Source organism: Nannospalax galili, unplaced genomic scaffold (assembly GCF_000622305.1).
Source record: "Nannospalax galili isolate Female #2095 unplaced genomic scaffold, S.galili_v1.0 scaffold45, whole genome shotgun sequence".
In the NCBI taxonomy this organism is placed as follows: Eukaryota; Metazoa; Chordata; class Mammalia; order Rodentia; family Spalacidae; genus Nannospalax; species Nannospalax galili.
This window is the reverse complement of record NW_008355775.1, coordinates 1,239,897-1,260,836: the sequence shown is the minus strand read 5'-3', so window position 1 is coordinate 1,260,836 and position 20,940 is coordinate 1,239,897. Positions and strand designations below refer to the sequence as shown.

The 20,940-nt window shown below is 34.9% G+C and overlaps 1 protein-coding gene across 1 annotated transcript in view; it reads right to left on the bottom strand.

Annotated features, from left to right (window-relative positions):
- Positions 1–3,651: 3,651 nt before the first annotated feature.
- Edil3 (EGF like repeats and discoidin domains 3) overlaps positions 3,652–20,940 on the bottom strand; it is a 482,626-nt gene continuing 465,337 nt past the window's right edge. The window contains exon 10 of the mRNA XM_008853285.1: positions 3,652–4,311. Coding sequence (XP_008851507.1) covers positions 4,162–4,311 — 150 coding nt within the window. The 3' untranslated portion in view covers positions 3,652–4,161. The remainder of the gene's footprint in view (positions 4,312–20,940) is intronic.

Genomic DNA, 20,940 nt, shown 5'->3' with positions numbered 1-20,940 from the left:
TGGCACAGAAGCTGTTAATCCCAGCACTCAGGAGGCAGAGATTAGTTACAGGAGAGTCAGGGCTGCGTAGTGAGACCCTGCCTGGTTTCAAAAAAGAAAAACAAACAACAAAAAAAATTTACTCAAAGTCACATATTCAAAACCGATGTAATAGATACTTAGGTCCTTTAGGTTATACAGAGAATGTTTATTATTCATGGCATTTTTCCAAATATATTTTAAGAAGTTAAAACCTTGTCAGACTTTTTTCCTCAGAATTCTAAGTGCTTCTATTATTTTGGCATCTTGAATCAGCAGTTCTAAAAACCCTCTTAGCTGAAAATTTTCTGTTCCATGATTATTCTGTTATCATAATGAAAATTTGTCCACATAGATTTTGCCATATGTCACTACTGGCCACATTGAGAATATATTTCCATAATTGTTTTTACTTAAAAGTACTTTTATGTATGTTTGTATGTGTGCAAAAGTTAGGTGAACAATGGAACCCCATTGAACCATTCACATTAAAATGCCATTAAATAAGAGAATGTAGGAATGCATATTCAAAACTTGGTATTGAGCTTTACCAGAGATTAACTGAAGCTAGAAAAAAACAACTTTTAATATCCTAATTTTTACCCCAATAGTTTGAATCCTAAGAAAATATTAAAAAGTAGGAATTGAAAATACTTAACAGGTGCAATTTTACTAGTGATTTCTATAAAGCCAGAAAGAATATATTTTTAAAAAGCCATGTGGGGGTTGAAGAGATGGCTCAGTGGTTAAGAGCTCTGGCTTCTCTTGCAGAAGACCTGGGTTTGCATCCCAGCACCCACATGGTGACTAACAACTGCCTGTAACTCCAGTTCCAGGGGATCTGAGGCCCTCTTCTGACCTCCCTTAGCATTACATGACATGGGTGCACTTACATATATGTAGGCTCATCACGTAAAATAAAAATAATAAAATATTTTTTAAGAAGCCACGTGTTATGACTTTCATTGAACAATAGCTGGAATTAGTGGCAGATATTTACTATTTGTGTCATGTTATTGGTTTCTGTCAGTATCCTCCTGAACATCATTAACTGAAAAAACAATAAAAAGTGGGAATATAATATACATAACAATAGGCCCATCAATCTTGGAATACACCACTTTAAACATACATGGGGGGAAAAATGAGTGGATTATCAATATTTTTTCAAGTTTGTACAGATAAATAACTATAAAGGCATTTATATACTTTAATCTTAGAAAGAAAATTTGGTCATATTAATAAATATTTGAGAACAATTATCATCTGTGTCTTTTTCTTTGCCTATTTAATTGTTCTGTATAAAAAAAATTCAAGCTAAATTTGTGGTCAAGGGTAGTGGGCATTCACAATTTGTTCATTCCTTCAGTTTTACAAGTATGTTTAATTACAACAGCTTCAAAAGAAAAACAGATTTTCAAAAGTTTATTTTAAGTTTGAAGACTAGACAAGATCATACTGATTTTACAACATCCTACATGATTTAAGTATATATACAAAGAAAAAATAATATTGGAATATTACACAGCTTGAAAGTTTGCAAAAGTTATGTGCATCTTAGTTATTTCTGTACTTACTGACACATCAGACGCCAGCATTCAATGTTATATTTCATAACTTCTTGTCCAGGAAAGATATAGTCACTAATACCCGAAGTCTTCAAAATGTATACTATCTTTATGAAGTCATTCACAAAGAGAAAGTCAACCCTAAAATAGGAGCTAGGATCAATTTTGAATAAGAAATACAGAAATGAATACATTTAATTTTAAATTTTATAAATTATAAATGATCATATGTTAACTACATAATATATTGACGACAAAGCAATTCTGTGATTTCTGTTGGTGAGATTTTACTTGTTATGGGTAAAACTAAATTAAAGAAAGCTGCTCCACTTTGGAATCATTTATACAAATGACACAGAAGCTACTTCACAATAATTACCAGTATTTCCTATGTAGGAAACCGTTGTTGACAAATATATATCCTGCTGGGCATGCCGTGTTGTGAATAGCACATTGAGCAGAGAGAAAATGCATAAGCAAAAGAAAACAATTTCAGTGACTTTTTCAAAGGTAGAAAATATCATTGAAGCCAACTCCTTGGGAAAATACACTTCTAACCAGGTATCAATAGAGTAAAACCCAAAGCATCACATGAAGCCATGAATAGTTTTGAAAAAGTGACTCATCACAAAATATTATTTATAATCTCTAAAATATAGCCTTAAGATGAATAGTCTGCAAAGAAAACATCTAGAATTTTAATTGGATAGTTAACCTCAAAATAAATAAGGACCATGGATGGGCTAGACATAAAAGTTGTATTGTTAAAATAATGCATGTAACATTATGCTAACATTATCCATTTAAATATTGATATTCATACTTTTTAACATCATCTAGAAACATAGTATTGAGGATGTTGTTTTGTTTGGATAAACCTTGCAAACTATTCACCATTTTAGATACTGAAAATCACCATGTTTCCAATAAGAATCTAAAATAGTAAGCATGTGAGCATAGGACCAGTGTGCGGCCGGACAGCCCCTTAAAACAATCAGCTTGTGGTTATTCAATATGTTAGAGTGATTGACTTTCTCTTTAAATTCTTTGCTGTGATTGAAGACCACTCCATATATACATCATTGAGAAATGCTGTTAACACGTTGACAGACAGGACAATAACAGTCTAGTGTCTTTGTTATGCAGCACAAATACTGAAGAAAAAATGAAAACACAGCAGTGTTGAGCAGGGCCTTAGAATTTCGTACACATACCATCCTATCCAGGACCGTTCATTTAAAACTCCAATAATCCTGTGTCTAAGCCTTAGATAATACATATTTGTGATGCTTATAAATTAGGTATTGAGGACATTTATGGAGGCAGCATGGGATTTAGCTTGAGACATATGTCAATGAAACCCTCATCATCAATAACAAATTATTATGATAATTGCTTATTTTTCCAGGACCTTTGAAGCAAAAGAAATAGAAATCAATTTTCATTTTGAAAATGGTTTATGACTTTGTCATTAGTAAATACATTGCTTCTCACAGACAATTACCCAATACGCTTTCCTGGGAAACCATCATCACTTTAAAATATCAATAAAATTTTCATTTCACTGGAAATGTGGAAATGAACAAAGAAATTATGAGTGTGCCTGGCCTAGCTGTGCAGCACTGCACTCTTAGCCATTTGCTAGTATTTTTAAACATACCAAGAATGAGTCCGTTAGTTCAAGGAAATGAAGATTTCAATTCAAGAGACATGATATTTTGTTATTTTTAGCAAAATTGCTATATGGGATTCTTCAAAAAGAAAGCATTTGGAAATTAAATAGTTATAGCTTCCTTCAAAAATAAAGTTCTAGTTCAACTTAATAACATTAAATGTAAATCAATTTACACATATTCAATCATGTTCAGTATATATAAATACTTGTTTCCTGTGTATAAACATAACATCTTGAGATAAATAATAGGATAAAATTTCATTTGAAAGAATACTGACTTATTTAGGTAGTATAAGAATAATACAGACTTGAAACAAATGAGTAAAATTTGCTTGATCTATGACCAGAAATAATGGAAATATAATGAAAATTATATATATTAATTGGTTCTGCATATTACAGATTTTTCTTCAAATCTCTGTAATAAACACTGATAGTTTTAGGCACAGGAAAACAATCAAGATACTGCAAATTCATTACACAAAAAAACTTATTGCTAACATTTTAACATTTCTTTTATAAGAATTAGTTGAATAGTAATCATAAAGGCTCTATCAACTCTTATTTGATAACTATGCGTTTCTTTAATTTTGCTATAAAAAGAAGACTGTTTTCTCTAACATACTTCAACAAATGTATATAATTCAGAAAATAAGAAAAGTAATTCAGAGTTAATGTGATGTTACTTATGAGAGTTGAATAGTAAAAACAAAATTTGATTATTGTAAAGGCAGTCTTAGACTTTCTTGAAAAGGCAGTAGCCTACCATAACTTGACCACTTTTTCATGAGGGGAAAAAAAAAACAAAACTCATTCAGTTTCCATCAGATTTTGCACAGTTCATTTCATGGAGATACTTTCAGGGTAACAAAGAAAGGCGATGCAGGCTATGTGTTTCCTTCATTCCTCCTCTGTGCAGCCCAACAGCTCTGACCGCAGCGTGATCCTTCCATACCAGGACCAAGGCAGGATTCTTATGTGTCGTGCATAGATGGGAGGGTCGATGACATTTTTTCTGTGAGTGTCATTGTCAAAATTGCCTTGAAAAACCTAGTAAAGCAAAGCAAAGGATGTCAGTTGTATAATCTTTTTCTCTCTGGCACTTTAAAATTTTTCTTATGTGGAGTATGTTCACAAGTGTAATGTTTGATAACTATTAACTTTCTTTTTCAGAGTCATATTTATTTACTACGTGAATACGTCTATGTGTAGAAACACGGGTATGTGCTCATGCATGTGTGTGTGTATGTGTGAATGTGGAAGCTGGAGGTCAACCTTTAATGTCATTCCTCAAGAGCTGTCCATCTTATTTTTTGAGACACTGGGTTCTGGGGTTCATAGACTAGGCTAGGCTGGTTGTCTCAAGAGTTCCAGAAATCCTCCTGTTACCATCTGCTGAGCGCTGGAGTTATAAGCATGACCCACTCACTATGCCTGATGTGTTTTTTAGGAGCTAGACATTAAACTCAGGTCTACTGAGCCATCTGTTTGTCCTCTAATTTTCTTTTCTATAAAATATATTGCAAATTCTTTGAAATTGTTTTCATTTGAGCTTAAAATATTTATTTTAAAAGTTAAATAAGTCAAGGGTTGATTTACTATGGAGGAACATGTAGATCTATCATTGTTATCTGTCTGTCACAGCTGTTCAAATATTGAAAAAAATTGGCTCATGCCATAAAATGACATTGGTCAGGCAGCTTGTCTTATTTGTTCCCATCCAAGGAGTGACCTAGATCCAAGCAGTATGCACATTGCACCCATCATTTGGAATATGTGACCTTTATATACAGAAGATGATGTGGAAAGAGTTGCTATATCACACAGAATGTTTTATAGAGGCCTGGAAGAAGAGTACATCTACCACCTTTAAATCTTACTAGTTACTTCATAATTGAAAAATATTTCTTGTTCTTGGTTGACTTAAATATAAGACCAAAGAGGCAACTGAATTTGAAACTCCAAGAATCAAGCAAGAAAGGAAGGAGGACAAGAGGGAAAAAGGGAGGAAGGAAGGAAGGGAGGAAGGGAGGGAGAGGGAAGTTTTATCAGAACAGAAGACTTAACCCCTATCTTCAAACATTCTGTAATTAAAGGCAATGCTTTAATATGACTTTCTAGAATAAGTTGCCTCAGTTTTCTATGGTAGCCAAGGAAACTCAGGAAAGAAAATACAGAAATACTGTCCTATAGCACTAGGGAATGTGGTGAAAATTAATAGAAACAACAGAAAATATTTGGTTGTCTTTTTGTTGGATTTTCTCAAAGATCATTTGCTCTGGATGACAAATACAAAGTACTGCTTTTATTTGGTATTGTCATAATTTATCAATTTGACAGGAAATATATCTCAAAGACTATTCTTTAAATATATTCACTCAATAAAAGAACACTGACAAAAAATTGGCTAAAAGAGGACATGGTGGGGCAGGCCTTTAATTCCACCACTCTGGAGGCAGAAGGAGGCAGAGCTCTATGAGTCAACAAGTTCAGGACACCTGGGGCTACAGGGACACCCTGTCTCCAACAACAGCAGCAACAAAAAAACAAAACCAACTAGAATAGTGGGCCATTTTAAATCTATAACCCACCATTCTTTGTATTTAATTTATATTCATTTAATAGGAATTCTGTTTCCAGTAGTGACATAGCCTGCACTAACCACAGAGGAACTCCTGGATTTATATGTGATATTTAGCAGCAGTGTCTTTATTAGCAAGAGCTAGTGTGTTCAGAACATAGCATTAAACAAAAACCTTAAAGAACCTACCACTGTAAACTACAGTAGACAAGGGTATATGATCTATTTTCCTGACATTCTCTAACATATGATGCTGAATTGGATTGAGATTGAAGTCTTACAATTTAATATGAAATCTAGCACCCACCTTTGTAGGCCTGCTAAAGAACTTTATGCATATCTTTGAAGTAATGGAGTTTGTATTGATTTACTTGAATTGCAAAATCTATAATAGTTCAAAATAAAGTGGTATACCACTTCATGGGGAGGAAATACAGAAAAAGACGTTCTTTTTAAGTCTATACTCCTCAGTACAGGTTTCTGTAAGGAGCTATCAAGGCCTGAAGTGTTAAATGATTAGCTGTATTTACTTTTTCATAAGATAGAATCTACGTTGAGAAACTAATTAATTCTGAAACTAAACATGACTATAAAATTTCCGAAGTAATATGCAAACATCATGGATATTTTTACATTCATTAAAAAAAAACAAGTGGAATTTCAGAAAAAAAAAGATAATCTATGAAATAAAAGTCTCCATAGGAAACTGCCCAGATCTATATTAGAATCCCCAAACCACAGTCTGCCAGTACTGAAAATACAGTCTTATTTTTAGAGGTCTCTCAGTAACGACAGGACAGAGCATAAAGCACAAAGCGTAAACTTGCTCCTTTTCAGAGGAGATTTTGTACTTGCTGTGCAAACACACAGCACATGTCTGTTTCCTTGTCTCTAGCACAGCGAGAAGCAGTTTCAGTGTTTTACCTGGCAAAGCAAGCAAATGCAACATTTTTGGTTGAACTAATGAAATTTGTAAGATTTCTAGAAATACGTGTTTCAGGCACCCATTTAAAGATATAAGAACCTCTATTGAAATCAGGGTCCGAAAAGGCTGATGGAAAATACTGAATCTCCACAAAGAGGAAAAAACATTATACATGAGAAAGTTGCAGTGTGGTTTACACAGTTTTGGAAAAAAAATATTCACAAGTTTTAGTTTAGGGAGGTGGTTAATTGGCTGATGACAAGTTTGCTGATGCACTCAATTACAATAATGCTTAGGAGCTCTCATAGGCAAGTAAAAGGTAACTTTAGAGAGATTTCCACAGCCACAACCCAAGAGACGATAAGAGGAAGAAAAATGCAATTCCCTGAACGTAGATGAGTTTCAGGATTTTGTTTTCTGTTCTAAACTCTCCTGTGACGCTACTTAAAATTCAAATCAGACTCTAGTGGGAATTCAATTCTCAGCGCAGACAGAGTATCTGATGAAATATGACAATGAAGCACTTCTTCTGACAATAGTTTTCATGCATTTTTAAGATGATATTATCATTGGTGTCTATGGGCTGATGTGTATTTAGACCAGTGCATATGCCATTAATTGGATGTGGTAAAGCATTGTGGAAAAAGGGAGAGTATCCTTCAGGAGACATGCAGAAGTTTGGGGCATAGGTCAGTTTACTTTGTTGATGTTGTTTAAGACAAGGTGTTCTTCTGTGACCCAGACTGATCTTTCAAGGAGCAATCAATCATCCTGCCTAAGTGCTGGAATTACGGGTATGTAGTACTACCGTGCAGCAATCTTAATTTGGGATTCTAAGTATGGAGGAACAGATGGTGATTTTTTTTCATACAAAGTATTTATTTTAAAAAGTCACCTGACTCAAAAAAATAATTTAAAAAGGAAAAGAAGAGAAAGAATGGCTAGAGAGATAGCTCAGCTGCAACAGCACTGACTGCTCTAGCAGAGGACTGGGGTTCAGTTTCCAGCACCCACAAGGCAGCTAACAACTGTCGGTAAATCCAGTTGCAAGAGATGCAATGCCCTTCTCTGAGCTCTGTAGGTATTTTGTCACACGTGGTACATTTACATAAATGTAGGTAAAAACCACTCATACAATTAAAAAGTATCGCCTGACTCATTAAACTGTACTTCATTTTATTGGTTCCAAATTTAAAATATTAAAAATTTTAAATGTAGGGGCTGGAGAGATGGCTCAGCGGTTAAGAGCATTGACTGCTCTTGCAGAAGACCTGGGTTCGATTCCTAGCATCCACATGGCGGCTACGAACCGTCCTTAACTCCAGTTCCAGGGGAATCCGAATCCCTCTTCTGACCTCCGCGGCACTGCATGACACGGGTGCACTCACAAATATGCAGGTAATACACTCATACACATAAAATAAAATAAAAAATAAAACAACAATAAAAAATTTATCTGTATTTTCATCTTACCTATCTTTTGGAATTTATTTTCATGTCCTAAAATAGTGAGTGGTTCTAAATGCTGTTATATTGCCTTCCAGAATTCTCTGAGGCTAAAGCCCCTATCTTCTCCTTAATTTCATTAATTAATTCATTTCTATTTTATGTGTATGAATGTTTGCCAGTATGAATTTAAGTGCACCCATGAATGCAGTGCTCTTGGTGGGCAGAAGATGATTTCCAAGTACCTTGGAAATGGAGTCATGGATGCTTGTTAGACACCACGTGGGAGCTAGGAACCGAACCTAGGTCTTCTACAAGAGCAGCCAATGCTCTTAACCGCTGAGCCATCACTGCAAGCCTTAGAATCAGCATCTTAGTGAGGGCTTTCATGGCTTTCACTTCATTCCTTGACCTCCTGGCTGCTTGCTTCTAGGCTGCATTATTTCTCTTTAGATATAGTAAGGGCCAAATCATATCTGAAGTTCTACGTACTTTGCAGATATGAAGGGTGACTAGATCTGCAGTTTTCTGGATTGTTTGCCTTGTTAATTGCTATAGCACAAGCACACCAATGGCTTTATGTACATATACACTGTGTTGATGTACTTAAGGAATAAAGGACAAGATGAAAAAAAGAAATCAATTTCCCTAGGCAGTGTGTGTGCTTGTATTTTGGAGCAGGGGAGGAGACAGATGGTGCAGAAGAGAGAATTCCATACTTAGCATATCTAAATTCAATCACCTGTCCTTTCACAGAGTTCATATAAGAGAGAAATTAGAAATGAAGAGTCTTCTCTATAAAACTTGTTTTAATCTAATTCTACACATACAATGAGAGAATTTAAGTTAAAGAAATTCAGATATACTAAAGAAATTCAGATATACTAACAACTGTTCTCTATATTTTGGAAAAAAAAACATATTTATTGGTTGGTTTGTGTATGTGTATCTGTGTGTGTGAGGGAGAGAGAGAGAGAGACAGAGAGAGAGAGAGAGAGAGAGAGAGAGAGAACAGAGAAAAGGAGTTTGTTAGCTCTGTCCTCTGTGTGAGTCCTGGGGATGGAACTCAAGTTGTCAGACTTGGAAAACACCCTTACTGGCTGAGCCATCTGTGTCTCTGGATCTTAAGTCTCAATTTAATGTGGAAGATATGCTTTTAAAGACTTTGAAAGTCTCTAATTTTATTGGAAATATACCCTAACCTGTCGTTCTTAGTGTTATATTAACAATGAACACAGAAGTTTGGCCAACAACAACAAAATACTTCTTGCATATATTCAACAATAACACAAACATCTCAAAAACTAAAATTTAGTGTTTCAACTGAACACTAATGGCTAGAAATCCCTGATGTTCCATGATTTTCACGCTTCATCTGGAGGGTAACTCATGGAATACCCATGTCTTAAATATGACCTTTAACTTTTTCATCATAGAATACAGCCCATGATAGGAAAAAGATTAAAACAAGAGGCACACCTATGCTGTGGATATGGTATTTTGATCAATGGCAGTCTAAGATTTAACATTACTGCATTGCATTTTCAGTCACAGATGATTGATTTATTATCAAAGTAACTTGAAATTTTCAAAATTCTTTCATTAAGCTTGAATTTTATTTGCTTCTAAAAATAGATATTAAAAAGATACATAAATATAGATTAACCAAAATTTATTTTATTCAATTAATGAGGTTGTAAAATTAGTAATTTCTAGTGAAATTTTTATTTATTTAAAAATAATTTACCGGAAATTAGAATTTAAATATATGTTTCATAAAGTAACCATTTATACATAATGCATCAAAATCTGATTTTTGTGGATGAACTATAGGTCATATATTTGTTAGTTTAGGTTCAGAAATATGAAAATACTTTTACATGCTTAATATTAGCATTGCTTGAATTTTTGTACTGTCTTTTTTTAATAGTATTGATTTGAATTAAATTATAAGATGTAAGTGTTTAAGGACATGAAAATTTTCTCAACATCATGTACAAATGAAGCAAAATATCATATTTTTTATTAAAATAAAATTTAGAAGTGAGAATTCAATATTTATAATTCTAGGAGCAGACTGACAACAGTTTGATATAATGCCCAATTTTATTTATTGTCTATATTTGTGTATTAGAGTAATCAAAAATATAAACAATCCTTAAAATTGAAAAAAATAAATATTGTGTTAATTGTATATATCTATATTTTAAAAATTAAGCTTTATATGCATGAAACTTCTCTTATTGGTTGGATATATGAAGTTTTCAACCAAAGGCTGCAAACAGATTTTGCAATAGATTCCAGCTATAATTCAGGAAACTCAATTTTCTAAGAAAAGTTTCCAGGATTCTGAACCATTTCATGATTGAATGGCTGGTATATCATTTTTGATAGCTTCCCTTGCAATCAATTCCACTAAACCAATGAAACTCTGTAATAAAATTAGTCTAAACACAAGTACATTTTTTCAATATAATAAGGAAATAAAAAAAAACTACATTTCAGGTAAATTCCAATATACTAGGAAATGTTCCTCTGTAAATAGGTCATACTGAGAATCCATTTAAAAAGTTCAGCCCTGTAGTCTGAAGAAGAATGAGCTAAGTGTCAGGGATAGTCTCCACTACAGTATACACGAGCAGTGCTACAGCAGAAATACTCACTGATGCAGTCGGGGGGGGGGTGGGCAAAGCTACTATAGTGTCTTCCATCCTGACACAGCCAGGTTAGCACAACTGTCTTCCAAAATTTTGGTGAAGTAGAGTATTACCGAATGAAACAACCTATTAGCAGGTAAACATTTCTGTGTATAAGTGTGACTAAACAAATACAACAAAACTGTATACACAAGATTTTCTTTTAAAGCTATTGGGATTGGTGAGTTTGCATGTCTCAATTTCTGAAAATATCATGTATTTAGTTTGTAAGTAAGAGATCAAGTGAACAATAGCTCACTTTTGTATTAACCACTAGCTGTAATTCTGTTACTGATCACTTGTTTTTTTCTCTCTCATTCTTTTTGCAAGTAAGATATACTCAAGTACACCTTTGCCTGGCATATATTCCTTTGTGCTAATTTGAAGTACACAGTGAAACAAAATTTCTTTTAGTGGATTTCTCTTCTGCAGAATTCAGGATTATGAAAGGTAATGCAATCATAGGGTTGTAGACACAAGGTTTTCCAGGGATAAAGCAGTAGAAATTTGTGTAACAAAATATACAGCAAAAGATTAACCTTACTGAAGAGAAGTATGACCTTTGCCTTGAGTGCCGATAAAGTTACCTTTAAGCCCTTGGATAGTCCTGTCTTTGTTCTTTTGGGGGACATGGTGCTAGCATTGTTTTTAAAGGTGGGAACTTTGGTGCAGCTTGACCACAGAAGGACCTACAAACTATTTCAACTGTGCATGTGGATCTTTTTACAGGGCTGAGGCTGATCAGAAATTCTGACCATCAAGGCTGAGGTAGGTATGCTTCCTATTTGACAATACTTCTGCCTCCCAGTGTTACATAATTGCTGAGAGAATTTTGCTTTCATTAAAGCCCTCCTGGCAGGGGACACTGAACGCTTGTGCAAGAACCCTTCCAGATCTGCATCACACGCTACCTCATTTGGAGGATTTCTATTCATATTCTTGCACCATCTTAAACTATCACTCTGAGCATGACATTTGAAAATGTGTTCTGTGAATGATGCTAGTGAATCTTCAAATCTGCATGAAGTTTGAGACCTGTGTTGTACAATTGGTGTTACAAGTGAGAGTAGATGTGAAGAATCTTATATTTAGCAGTGAGTGGTATGGAAGGTCTTCAGACTTCGCAGATAAATTTGCTCCACAGATAACATTGGAAAAGGGATTTGATTTCCAGGAAGCATTGTGTATTAGACTTCCCCAGTACCACAAGCCAATCTAGGACAGATATTTGTACTTTAAAACTAATTTGAATTTCCTTACCTTTTTAGTCATTAAGTTTGATACTATAATCCAGTAAAATTTGTTTATTTTGGTTCTTAGATAAACATTCTTACTACTATACCTTAGGATTTAGTTTATAATTCTACTTTTATTTTATTTTGTGGAAGACATTTATCATCATGGATATGAACCCAATAAATATGTCCAACAATCAGAGTCACTTTTCAATACTTTGCTTATAGAATAATTCAATATGTTTGTTCTCCTGCATTTCTTTAATATTTTGGCCACAGCTTATAAGTACTTTGAGGCATATTATTTTGGCCATTTCTTCAGGATTAATTTGAAATCTCATGAGAAACTGCAGTCAGGTTCTCTGAGAGCCAAAGAGCATGGTAATGTATATAAATGATTTTGCACCATAATTCAGATTGGATACCAACTTTTTCTGTGTTCCTTTCAGACTGGCGTTTCATTCCATAAGTCCCTTTACAAACCCAGATCCTGCTTGCCTCAGAGATTTGTTTGCCTCCTGCGCTCTTTCAGTGAAATTATATGAGGCTTTCAAACTGCCTATCCAGAGATTTAACTTCAAAGGTCCAAGCATAAAGATGTTTTACTCCAAGAAGAAAAGGAAAAGAAAAACTTGTGAACAAGTTTTTTTTTTTTTTTTGGTTTTCCACCAGTGCATAAATTATTTGAAACCACTGAAATAAATGTGTGAGTTTTCTGGGAAATTTCTCAGCTGTTGTTCTCAAGCAGTTTCTCATGGCTTTAAAATTTGCTCTCTGTTGTATTTATGTTAAAAAGTAGGTCTTTGACTTCAGGTAGTTCTACATTTCTCTGAATTGATACAGCTTTGCTGCATGCTCCAAGTACAAGTAAATCTCTGATTATATTGCATGATTTCTTTAAAATAAACTACATATTTGATGTTCATTTATAATACTTGTGGCATTACTGTCACTGTACTGCACTTTCTGTGGGATTTTCTTTTTAATGTGCATCAACGAAAGATCCTACTAATAATTGATGAATAATTTGCACTTATGTCTTCATTTTTCTGCTTGACATTTCTGGCCCTTCTCTGCTTTTTCAGTTGCCATAGACTGTCCTTGGTTGTCATGTATGTGACATGACAGCTGGTTGGCTGATTGTTAGTTCTTGATTGGGAAAGAGAGCTATGTTACGACTTTTCATAGCTCCTTCTTTGACAGAGTTTAAGACTTCAGAAATAAAGGGAAATAGCACATCTTTGAGAGTATTTTTGATAACTTGAATCTTCTGGTCTCACATAGAAGTTATTTGCCCTCTAAAGGCACAATATTAAGATATAACCTGTCTCCAGTAATATCAAACTCTCCATTCCTGGCAAAGTGAATAGATGATATATTTATGGTTCTTTAAGTCTACTGTGAATATCAAGGTGATGTAGAAATTGTCAGCATCTGGCTCAGCTAAATTAGAGGTAAAGCCATAGGAACTGCTCCATCCCTTCTGGAAAGTTTTCATACAGCTTAAGTTGCTGTAGAACAAATGATTTTTTCCTCCACCCCTTCTTCCTCCCCCTTCTCCCCTGACCCTCTCTAAGATTGTACTATAAGGCCCAGCCTGGTCTTGAACTCGTAATCCTCTTGTTCTCGCCTTATGAGTCTTATGAGTGCTAGGATTTTAGACCTGGTCATGCCAGTCAGATCATGTTTTAAAAGGAGCCCATTGATTGTCACCGAAGATTTCTCACTATTTTTTGTTATCAAGTTGCTGATCCCGAGACAAGACCCAGGGAAAAATCAAAGTGAAACCTGCTGTCTGTCTTCCATCTTCTAAACTCACTCATATTTAGAGTGCTCAGTCTAAAAGTCCGCAGGTAGGACATATCACCACATTTAACTTCTTTTATGATGAAAGTCTCCTTAAGTAACAAGAATATCCTGGGAAATATATCAAACAGGATGATTGCCCATAAAGATTTATGAAACATAAAATATGCCATTCTAAACTGTGGCTATATATTTAAACTATCTGCCTTCTGGCACTCAGACTTTGTCATAAGAAATATTCTTACAGAAAAAAAATAGAATTGGAAAATCATCTGCTTTTCAAAGACATCTCAAAGAGATGTTTTCATGAGTACTCAGAATGAAAGAACATCTAATTTGTTAAAAGTCTTACATCAGAAACATGGAGATGCCCTTCTTCTTTTCTTTAAAAGACAGGGCAACCTGGCTCTCCATTGATGCTCAAAGATCATCTCTTAGAATCTCCTCTTAAATCACATCAGGTCAGGTATTTTCCATTTCATCAGAATGATTTGTAACCTGCTTCTAGCCCTTCACATCAGATAAACCCAAATATTCTGGCTGTGGAGAAACTAATATTTTTGGTAATTCTCACCTGACATTAGGAAAATTTTTCCTCACTCCAAATCTTTTACTCCTTACCTTGGTCAGGGCTAGCTTAAGACAAAGCCGTATGTATGCACATATAAGTGATTTCAGGATTCAGCCATGTGTCTTAAAAAAGCAGACTGGTGCTTAGAAGGTAAAGTGATAGAGTATGAGTGATGCTCCCCTACAGCTGGTGGCCAAGTGGGATCTCAGCTCTGCAACAGAGCACAGGCATGTGCCGTACCTGTGCACCTGCCAAGGCACAGAAAGAGAGCGTTCTCCTTTTTTCTCCTGAGCTCGCTCAGGAAAGAAGTAAATGTAGCTGTGAATCTTGGAAATCTTTAACAGAAACAAATACTAAAAGTAAATAATTTATAATATACTATACTTTAAAAATCATTGTTTATCTGATTCCAATGCATCTAACTATGCCATCTTTTAATTGGCTGAATTTGGCAAGCCTAATGAATAACAGTAGAAATTCTCTCCCTAAGTTGAGCAGGTACCACTTTTGGTCTGAACTAAAATTTGCATCTTTCTTCTTTAAGAAATGAGTTATTAAAATATACTTGGTTTCAGAGGGAAAAGTCAACTTTGCTATTACTTACAGGTAGTATAGTACTACCAGAAAGAAGAAAAAAAGTAGTTTTGCGTTGGAGAAGTAACATTGCTTATATCTTCCTTTACTTACTATCAACTGCTAAATATCTCATTTCTTTAAAAAAATAGCTTTGCTTCTAGCTTTTTTTGGAAATCAGGAAGTTAGATCTTGTCTTTAGTCTTCTGGGCTTTATCGTCTGCTCACAGCCACAGCAAAGCTGAAAGGGTGCCCTTTTGTACTGATGTGATGCCTGGATTCATCTTTTTAGTGATTTGTTACAAATAACAGCAGAAACTTTATTATGATGGCAAGTGTTGCCTGTTAATGAGTCTCAAAAGGCTAAACAGAGATGTATGTGTCCCAAGAGCCCTCTGTACAACTGATGCATTATAAATGTATGCATTATAAATAAACTTTCTTTTTAAGATTAAAAAAAGTAAAGGAAATAAGCAAGGCATGGTAATGCAAGCCTTTAATTTCAGCACTTGGGAAGCAGAGGTAGGTGGATCTGTGAGTTCGAGGTTAGCCTGGTCTATATAATGAGTTCCAGGCCAGTCAGAGCTACATAGTGAGACACTGTCAAAAAAATTTAAAGGAAAAATATGAAAATCACTGAAATTGGTCATTTCTGAGGGTATGTTAAAGTTAGGAATCTTTCATAGTTTACCATAAACATGGACATATAACATGTAGCATTTATCCTTTTTCAGATTAAATTATGAAGAAAAACAGAATAGCACATTAACTAAGTCAGTTTGGAAGTGTAAAGGAAAAGGCTTTTAATGTTTGAACATCTTTCCCCTGGTGGTGTGCTGGTGGATAGTAAAACTGGCATATATACCACATAGAATTAATGTCCTTGACAATTTTTTGGCTCTCAAAATAAACTTACAGTTGAAATTTATTTTTTGATTTTTTTTGTTGTCATAAAATAGGTTTATACTGTGTTTTGGCTCTATTCCACTTCACAGTTTTTGTTCCAGCTATCTAAGTGAGGATGAGGGCTCTGTCAAAATCAGACTGGTCACTTATTGATTTTCTTTGTTTTTAAAAAATATTTTATTTATTATTTTTTATTTTATGTGTATGACCGTATTGCCTGCATGTATGTGAGTTCACCCGTGTCATGCAATGCAGTGGAGGTCAGAAGAGGGCTTCGGATTCCCCTGGAACTAGAGTTAAGGACGGTTTGTAGCCACCATGTGGGTGCTGGGAATTGAACCTGGGTCCTCTGCAAGATCAGTCAGTGCTCTTAACTGCTGAGCTCTCTCTCCAGCCCCTCATTCTCTTCTTATGAAAGATAACTATTAGGTTCACATCAATAGAACTCAGCAAATTTTCTAATACATTTGCCAAGTTTTTTTTTTTTCAGTTAACCTTTGTTACCTACATTACGATCATTACTGTCTCTTAAGGAATAATAACAGTCCTTGATTTTAAGTAATTTTTGAAGTTTGGTCATTCTGCCTGTTTCCTGTGGACTCACCGTTAATCAATATTTTGATATGCAAGAGTTTCAACTCAATGATACAGACTATTCCTCATTGTAGTAGCCCGAACATAACCTAGGTAGAATCATGAGGGATGATTTCCATATAGAGTGCAATCACTATACAATTGTGTCTACTATCAAGTGGAACATAAGGATGAGATATTCAGAATTTCCAACATCAACTTATTTATTGATTTATAATGAGTGATGGAGGATTGAAAAGATGAAAGTATAGGCTGGAGAGATGGCTGAGCTGTTAAGAGCACTGACTATTCTTGCAGAGGACCCATGTTCAATTTCCAACACCCAAAATATGGTGGTTAACAACTGTCCTTAACTCCAGTTGCAGGGAATCTGATGGCCTCTTCTGCAGTCATTGCGTGACATAGATGCACTTACATACATGCAGGCAATAAATATAAAATAAAAATAAATACCTTGAAATAAAAAAGGAAAAATATAAAAAATACATTTTTGGCATCTGAAAATTGCAAATTAAGAAAACAATTCTAGACAGGCTGACCAGATAGAATAGACTTAACATACATTACAGAATACTTGAAATCTAGTGAGGAGGGTTATAGGGTGTAGGGAGGGGGGAAAGGGTGTCTAAATTTGATTAAGATGTATTATATTAAATGCACAAAACTCAATAAAATATTAAAAATGAAAAATAAAGAAAACAGTGCCTGTGAAAATAAAACATTTTATTATTTTTATTCATACACATTTTTCTTTGTTAATGCTGCTACATGCCCAGACTTTGGGTTTTTCCATTTCTATTTTTTAATTCTTATAGAAACATCTGTTAGCTCATAAAATGACATGGTTTCAAGTTTTAGGGTATTTTATCAAATTCTCAGAATGTAATGTTCTGGGTTTTGAGTACCTAAGATAATTAACAACAAAAGAGAAAAAAAATATATCTTCATTCTTCTGCATTGCTATATTTTTCTCTATAAACTTACCTAAAATTATCATGCAGAGCATCTGGGCTAGCATGTTACCTCTCACTAAATATGAATCATAGCATCACGCCCAGCCTAGTCCAATCCAAAGCACTTCACAATTTATGGATTTGGGGCCTGGTGTTTGTTTTCTTAATCTGATGCAGTTTTCATAGCATTTTTAATTTGTTCTGTTTTCTTTGTTTTTTATATTCCAGAACACTTTTTGATGGTTGATTTTTTTTATGAAGGTAAAAATGTAAATGCCATTAAGAAAACAAAATGCTTCATTGGTCAAAAGTAACTATGTATTTTATTTTTCTAGTTTTTAATTTTAGAGAATATGAAAAAAGATACAAAGAATTTTTTTGGAAATTTCAAAACCTATTCTTGAACTCTGACTAGCTTTGCATGATGTCTACAAATAAATTAAATGTCTCTTTGTAAATTTATGAGTTTCTTATGATAAAATGGCATCTGGGGGCTGGACGGATGGTTCAGTGGTTAAGAGCACTGGCTGTTCTTGCAGAAGACCCAGGTTGTATCCCAGCACCTACGTGGTGGCTAACAACCACCTGTAACTCCACTTCCAGAAGATTTGATGCCCTCTTCTGACTTCCTCAGGAATTGCATGACACGGGTTCACCTACCTTACACTCACACACATTAAATTAAAGAAAGGGAAATGGCACCTGGCTTGTGCTTGTGGAAAAACTGTCATGTCACTAGTCTTTTATTTACTTTACCTAGCCAGCTGATTCCTTCTATAGCTGTAATCATATAAGGCACTAGTAACACAGTTTCTTATTTCATCTGCTCCATGACCTGCTCTTTAATGTCCTTTCCTACTCATAATATTAATTCACCAAAAAACATACAACTTTAGCTAGAAAGGCCCTTGGTGCTCCTATTAAACACAGGAATGGAATCAACCCTGTAATTGATTCTGCTGTCCACCTTTGGATTTGCAACCCATCCCCCTTGTTGTGTCTGACCCCAGATCTTCTCTTCAAAATCAATTCTGATGAGTCTCTACAACTTAATAACTTGAAAATGTGCTGTTTACAAAATTCATGTCTACTTAACTAGATTTTCCTTTCCCACTCTATTAGGAAACTTTAGGTCCAGAGACGGTTTTCACTTTGTTAAATCTTCTCTTCCATTCATAGATATTTCTCACTGGTTATGGCCCTCTTAGTCATAGATGGTACTAAAATGTAAAGGTATTTTACTTGTAGTAAAAGCATGATTTTGAAAGCTGTAAAAACTATTTCTAGATTTCCTTGAATTTGGCTCTTAGAATATACATTGCAACTGGCTACCTCTTCCCATTCATATGTTGAAAGCCTAATCTCCCAATGTGCTGGGATGGGGAGATGGTGGGAGAACTTTGGAAAGTATTTGGGAATGAGAGATTAGTGCTTTAGTTTAAAAAGGCCCAGAGAGTTTGTTTGCTCCTTGAGTTGATTGTTCTCCTCTCCCTGTGAGGACTCAGGGAGAGGGTCTCATTTATAAACCAGAAAGTGACACTTCCCAATGCTGAGCTTTCTCATACCATGATCATGAATTTTCAATTAATTTATTAAGTTTTGAGGCAAAGTCTCACTTTGTTGTCCACGCTGGCCTGGGAATCATCAAGACTGAGGTACCTGAGTGCTAGCATAAAAAGCATGAGCCATCCTACCTGCATATTATATTATTACAGCAGCCCAATCAGAATAAGGGTCATAGATTCAGATTCTATTATGCCACTAAATATTTTATCTCTGCCTATTATCAATCTTCATTTAGCACTGATGAACTCAGTAAATAATAAGATTCTACTTATTTAAAATCTGTAATCCCAGGCCATCTATATTTCTAATAATATGAGCCCATGATTTTAGTGATTAGATCTCCTATCTACTCTGAGGCAGGGCTGTGCAAGAGAATATGAAACATATAGAATGAAATCATCACTGATCTTTAAACTCCACCCAAACAGAAATGTTGTTAGATAGGTAGCCTAGGTTTTAAAATCTAATAACGCCTACATTATGTGAGTATGGACATTTCTATATTCTTCACACCAGCACCTGATTTACAACAAAGAATAAAGCAAGTAAATTTCTAAACAATTGGCACCAGATGGTGTTTATTTAAATAACAATGACCTCACTTTTAGGCAAGGCTGAAACTCTATCATTGTTCCCTTAGCTTCAGTTTCAATTAAGTCATTCAACAAATACTCAACTAAAACAAGGTAACTGCAGATCAATTTCAATCTTGTAGAAACATAGCTTGCTTGCTACCATTGAAATTTAAGGTTCTAAATGAAGTCATTTGAAAATTGCTCTCAGAAAATCCACTTCTTTTCCATTCTGCTTCATTCAAAAACAGTGTCAGGTCTGCAACTAATGGCAAGTCACTCCTTTACATCTCCTACCCCCCAAGCATCTTTCTCCCTTATTTGCACTGTATTTTTTCATTTTCCTATTTTCTTTACTTTAACAGGGAGTAAATGTTCATGTGTGTGGCATCTGTGTATGTATGTGTGTTTGTGTCCACATGTGTGTGTGGGTGGGTGGGCATATGTGGAGAGCAGTGGTCAATGTTTGGTATCTTTTTCTATTGCTTTCATCATCATCATCATCATCATCATCATCAACCTGGAGTTGATCAATTTGGCTAGTCTGAGCGGCCAGCAAGCCTCCAAGATTATCCTGTTTCCACCTCTCCAGTGCTAAGATTATAGGCACAAGTCACCGCAACTGGCTTTGGTGATCTGAACTCAGGTCCTCATGCTTGGGTGGCAAACATTTTACCTACGGCAATATCTCTTCCACCATGAAAAAGAATTCTTACATTCAAATTCTCACTCCAACCAAATTTAGAAGGAACAGACTGATCAATGGTTATTCTGCTGACCTCTGCCTTACTATGGACTGGATTTGAAAGCATTTAAACATTAACATGTAACTTCAGTCCATGGATAGCTAACCCTTCAGTAGGTGTGACAGGATGCTTTATGGCATCTGCAATTACTGTTGAGCATGCATACACTTTCACAACAGGTTATGGAGACTTTGTTGTGAGGTTTGATGATGTTATCATTGCTACTCTTTATTACATTTTTATTTAGTTATTGTGTGAGAGAAAGACACATGGAAGAGAGAGAGAGAGAGAGAGAGAGAGAGAGAGAGAGAGATGTAATTGTATGTGGATAAAGATTAGAGGACACCTTGCAAGGGTAGATTCTCCCCTTCAACCATGTTGGTCCCTAGAGATCAAACTCAGGTAATCAGGTTTGGTGGCAAGTACTGTAACTAGTTGAACCTTCTGGCTGGTATTGCCATTGCTATTTTTTACATGAATGTTGAGAAAGGAAAAGAAAGTGAGAAGAA